The sequence below is a fragment of the Labrus mixtus genome, chromosome 2, assembly GCF_963584025.1.
Source record: "Labrus mixtus chromosome 2, fLabMix1.1, whole genome shotgun sequence".
Classification (NCBI taxonomy): domain Eukaryota; kingdom Metazoa; phylum Chordata; class Actinopteri; order Labriformes; family Labridae; genus Labrus; species Labrus mixtus.
In genome coordinates, this window is record NC_083613.1 from 26,189,136 (window position 1) to 26,194,135 (window position 5,000).

Sequence of the window (5,000 nt, forward strand, 5' to 3'; positions counted from 1 at the left end):
ACTCAGCAATCCCCTAAAGGAAAGTCAATCACATCTAAATGACATGTTTCTGATATTCCTTTTGAAAATCTTAATAGCCAGGTCTAATATTACTGTTGACATTTCATTACACGTCGTTACAGAATTAACATTGATGGGAACAGAAAAGAAAATTAAAGAAACAAAAAGCAAACAAAATCAAAAAGCCAATTTTTTGAAACATGAACATACAATGATACAGAAAGATCTAAAACTTGAATACGCAGCTGTTTGCCAGGACACTTGTTGGCTATTGTTCAGTACTGGGAATACTCCTTGCTTTCTAGTTTGGCAACGATGCGCTCCAGCTGTCGTTTGGCTTCACACTGTGGGAAGTTACTCATTTCATAGTACTGGGGGGCAATCTTCACCAGCCTGTAGAGGAAAGACGGCACAAAAAGAGCAAGTCAGGAGATTTAGTACAATCAAAGATCAACTCAATTATTCATCCCTTTGGACCTACGCTTCATAAATGTGAAATCTCTGGATACATACCACTCTGGTTTGATGTCTGTGCAAGTGCGGATGTAGTTTTTGGTGGTCAGGACAAATTCGTTGTAGAGCACCCACTCAGGTTTGTGGTCCAGGACTGTAGATGGGTGCAGTTGGACCACTTGGTTGTCTTTGACTGTGAGGTAATGACCTGTGCGCTCTAAATGAGCCACCTGCAGGATAGATAACAAATGGATAAATACAAGGCCGAGAGAAAAGATCCTGCAGACATCTCTGGTGCAAAAATAATGTACGTGTCTTTTCCAAAGAACTATCAACCCATTTACTATTCTGAATGTGTTTACCTGCATGAAGAAGCCGGTGCAGAGCGCTCGGCGGATGTTGATGTAATAATCTCTGCTGGTGAACTCTGTGCTCCGGCGCGGCAGGTTAAAACGGTCCATGATCCTGGAGAGCTGCTGCCGCACGTTGTCAGCAGACATCAGTGAGCGGTAGTTGACAAAGTTGTCGTAGCACCACTGGTTAGACTCATGGTCTGGAAGAAGTAACACAACCATTCAGACATGTGGTTAAGTGTCAGGATTTTCACACGGTCAATAAAGATATGAAAACCCTTTGATGCTTTTTTTTTTAATAAATAATTAATCAAAGCCTTACAACTAAATATATTGTATCATTGGCCAGGTCACAGATGTGCCTGCATTGATGTATGTTTACTGATATCACCAGACATTAAAGTCTGTGTGAACAGAATTAATGAGGCATTAAACAATGTTTGCAACGATTGAGAAAAGGAGTCAGTTTCAGTTCAGCCCTGAGCGCTTTGACAGCATTGTTTAGGATATTGTCAGCACTGTCTATGGTCACATGTAGCAGGAAATCACAGCTGAGCACGATCCTCAGAGAAAAGGTTAAAGTATTACTATATTCAACTTTTCCATCCAATAGATCTTACTGTTTATAGGTTAACAGCTATTCAGAGAAGTCACTCAAAAACTTGACGATTCATCTGTATGAAAGTGCTGTTTCCAGGGACAATACAGAAGCATATTTATAAGACAGGGGAAAATGCAAGTTTTGAGAAATTTAAAAAAGGAAATGTTTGAAATGACCAATGTCCAAACAATCAGGTACAGATTCTGACTTACTCTGTTTGAAGGCGTGGTAGACGTTGAGCAGCGTCAAGTGGTCCCCGTCGATGTGAGCAAACCTCATCTTGGACTCGTCTGCTGCCTTCTTAGCCTCCGTGGGGCGGACAAAACACTGTGGGACTAAACAAGGTTGGTATGGGCCCCAACAAAGCCGCCCATAGGGATGAGTCAAACATTCACAGAAAAATGGAGCAAAGCCTATGATGCTAGGGCACTGGACACTGCGCTGGGACAGGGCAGGACCACAAGCTCTATCAAAGGGGGGGGCTGCAGTCTTTTCTCATCATCATTCCCAACTGTTATGGTTATTAGCTCGTAGAGAAGGGGGGGGGTCATTTAACCACATCTGTAAAAAAAGAGTTTTCACACAACTACAAAGTGTTAACGACACCAGCAATACGTTGACTTTACAAGATCCAGAAACGTTTTGGTAATGCAAGCTAACGGTTAAGATTTGAAGTGAGCAGATCATCTTAATAATTCATAGCTGCACTGTAAATGATGTACATTCAATATTCACAACACATAAGCTCAATGAAAGACAGTCATGATAACAGCGATGGATATGAAACTATTTAAGTGGTGCCTGCCCTATCCACTTGCTTCAATGTGATGAAATACTCAATCACTTTTTAATAGATTAGCAAAACATACTATGATTTTGAATTTTAATCAAAATTTAAGAACGTTTATATTTAAGTGAATTGAGCTTTAGGCATCCAAACCAAAACTGAATTTGTGGATTTAAAAGACTTTTTGACGATTACTTGTACGTTCACATAGAGGCTGCAGCGCTATTACAAATACGGTATGTAGAGCAATACCAAATGTGCCTGTATGTTATGTTGGCCCTTCACAAACTAAACTCTAGATGGGTCACTTTTTCCAACACAAGTCAGTAGTGGTGTGTTTAACCACAAGAGACTTGGCCTACAGAAGGCAAGGAAGAGGTCAGCCCAGTCCTGGGCATTACCTGACAGCATGGCAGTAATGGAAAGGATCTCGTTTGAGCAGTTAAACTCGCAGCTGGCAATGACCATCTTTGCCAGCTGGGGGTCCAGAGGAAACTCAGCCATCATGGAGCCCAGCTCTGTCAGGTCTCCGTCATCGTTCAGCGCAGCCAGGTAGTTCAGCAGCTCGAGGGCCCTCATCAGTGTCTCAGGAGCTGCAGAGGAGAAGACAAACATGTCAGAGATTAAAGCCTAAATATCAACAGCACGTATTACTGTTGAACCAAATCTAGCAGCGTAACTCACCTGGTGGATCCATGAAGTCAAAGTGTACAAGATCATCGATACCCAGCTTCTTCAGCTGCAGCACAACAGACCCCAAGTTGGATCGAAGAATCTCAGGGTACGTGTTATCCTGCAGATATTGACGGTGTTATTTACTAAACAAAATTATGAATGTGCAAACAATATCTGTATTTATGGCAAGAACTGGCTACATTAACTGTGGTGCTGATTAAGTCTACTTCATAATCCATTAAATTTAAGAAGACAATAAATCTGTTGTCACCTGCATCTCTGTTTTATAGGCCTTCTCTGTGTAGAGGCGGAAACATTTTCCTGGTCGTGTCCTGCCGGCTCGTCCTGCCCTCTGCTGGGCAGAAGCTTTACTGATGGCTGTGACGAGCAGGGACTCCACCCTGATACGAGGATTGTAAACCTGGACGCAGATTCCATTCAGATTGACATGAACACATGAAAGTGGATGTACTACACACAGGCAATAATTCAATAAAAATCAAGTAAGAACACTTTCAGTTTTCTCACCTTTTGCTTTGCAAATCCAGGATCGATGACAAACACTACACCGTCAATAGTCAGAGAAGTCTCAGCAATGTTTGTTGAAACCACAACCTGAGGATGAAGCAACAGGCTGGATTACTACAAACTAAATCAGGTAAGTACATGCGAATGGAAACACAATGTTTAGACTTCCACAGAGTAAGATGCATCATTTAATCAAATTTAAATAAACTTTTCAGATTTGTGCTAAATTCTAAACGTTCAAATATCTTCAACATACCTTTCTTCCTATAGCACCGTTTGGCTTTCTTGGAGGAGGCGGCTCAAAGATCCTTTGCTGCTGTTGTGGTGGTAACGTGGAATACAGTGGAATGATTTTGATGTCTCCAACCTCGGGTCCGAGGTCGTCTACCTCACGCTTGATCCGTTTACAGGCCTCGTCAATTTCCTGAAGGACAATTTTGATATTTCACTGTTTGTTGAAAAAAACAGAACAATGCGAGTATCATGAACATTTGAAGTGAACAACTGTTACCTCTTGACCAGTGAGAAACAGAAGGCAGTCTCCTTCTTCTTCTTCACACATGTGAATCTGGATGACAGTGCGGATTGCTGCCTCTAGGTAATCACGCTCTGGTTCGGGAGTGTAAAAAATCTCTACAGGGTGCGTGCGCCCAGGAATAGTCAGGAGGGGACAGCTGTCAAAGTACACCTGAAACTTTCCGGCATCTAGCGTGGCACTCATGACGATCACCTGTGAAGAAAATAATGTTTTGCTTAATTTGAATCATTTATTTAATTACACTGTAATACATGTTGAGGCTAAATTTGCTGGTTGTCACAGACAGAGAATTGATTTGAAAGTATGTATAGGAGAGGTTTAACAGTGACGCCAGCTCTTGGCGGGAAAATTCATTTTCAGCTTTATTATCTTAATAATATTACAATTTTTGTCTTTCTGCAATGTTTGTCCAGCGAAATCTAAAATATACAGAGAGCCAGAATCTTTGACAAAAAAATATATACCTTCAGATCTGCCCTTTGACGCACCACCTCCTTAAGGACGCCCATCAGGATATCTGTGGCCAGAGTTCTCTCGTGGGCCTCATCGAGAATGATGACTCCATATCGCTCCAGCAGCGGGTCATTCATAGCCTCTCTTAGCAACATACCATCGGTCATGTACCTTAAGAAACAGTACAGACAGGCTTTATTGGACTGGAAATACCGGGTGAAGCAATCAAACAGATTACTCTGTGCCAATAAAAAGCAGTTTGTGTGCATTAGCAAACCTTCGATCACTTACTTGAGTATAGTCTTGGCGGAGCTACAGTCCTCAAACCTGATGGAGTAACCCACTTCTTGCCCGAGCATGACGTCCATTTCGTCTGCCACCCTTTGAGCCACGCTCATAGCAGCCACCCTCCTGGGCTGAGTACAGGCTACCGCTCTCTTAGGACCAGGCAAGCCCCTCACCATGTCCACACACCATTGTGGGATCTGGAAATTGAAGCAAAGGTTGCAGTTAACTCTGATGAAATATTTTGAGGACACAGCATTATCTATACAAGAGAGTCAGGATAATTTCATGCATGTCAGACCTGAGTTGTTTTTCCAGAGCCGGTCT

At 42.3% G+C, this 5,000-nt stretch overlaps 1 protein-coding gene across 1 annotated transcript in view; it reads right to left on the minus strand.

Moving 5' to 3' along the window:
- Positions 1-161: 161 nt before the first annotated feature.
- Positions 162-5,000, minus strand: part of LOC132990653 (ATP-dependent RNA helicase DHX15) — a 7,215-nt gene continuing 2,376 nt past the window's right edge. Inside the window, exons 2-14 of the mRNA XM_061059008.1 lie at positions 4,975-5,000; positions 4,680-4,873; positions 4,400-4,559; positions 3,909-4,127; positions 3,654-3,821; positions 3,398-3,484; positions 3,141-3,290; positions 2,879-2,987; positions 2,596-2,787; positions 1,620-1,742; positions 816-1,006; positions 514-683; positions 162-393 (exon numbers count right to left, since the gene is read on the minus strand). The exon at positions 4,975-5,000 is cut by the window's right edge and continues 317 nt beyond it. Coding sequence (XP_060914991.1) covers positions 276-393; positions 514-683; positions 816-1,006; positions 1,620-1,742; positions 2,596-2,787; positions 2,879-2,987; positions 3,141-3,290; positions 3,398-3,484; positions 3,654-3,821; positions 3,909-4,127; positions 4,400-4,559; positions 4,680-4,873; positions 4,975-5,000 — 1,907 coding nt within the window. The 3' untranslated portion in view covers positions 162-275. The remainder of the gene's footprint in view (positions 394-513; positions 684-815; positions 1,007-1,619; positions 1,743-2,595; positions 2,788-2,878; positions 2,988-3,140; positions 3,291-3,397; positions 3,485-3,653; positions 3,822-3,908; positions 4,128-4,399; positions 4,560-4,679; positions 4,874-4,974) is intronic.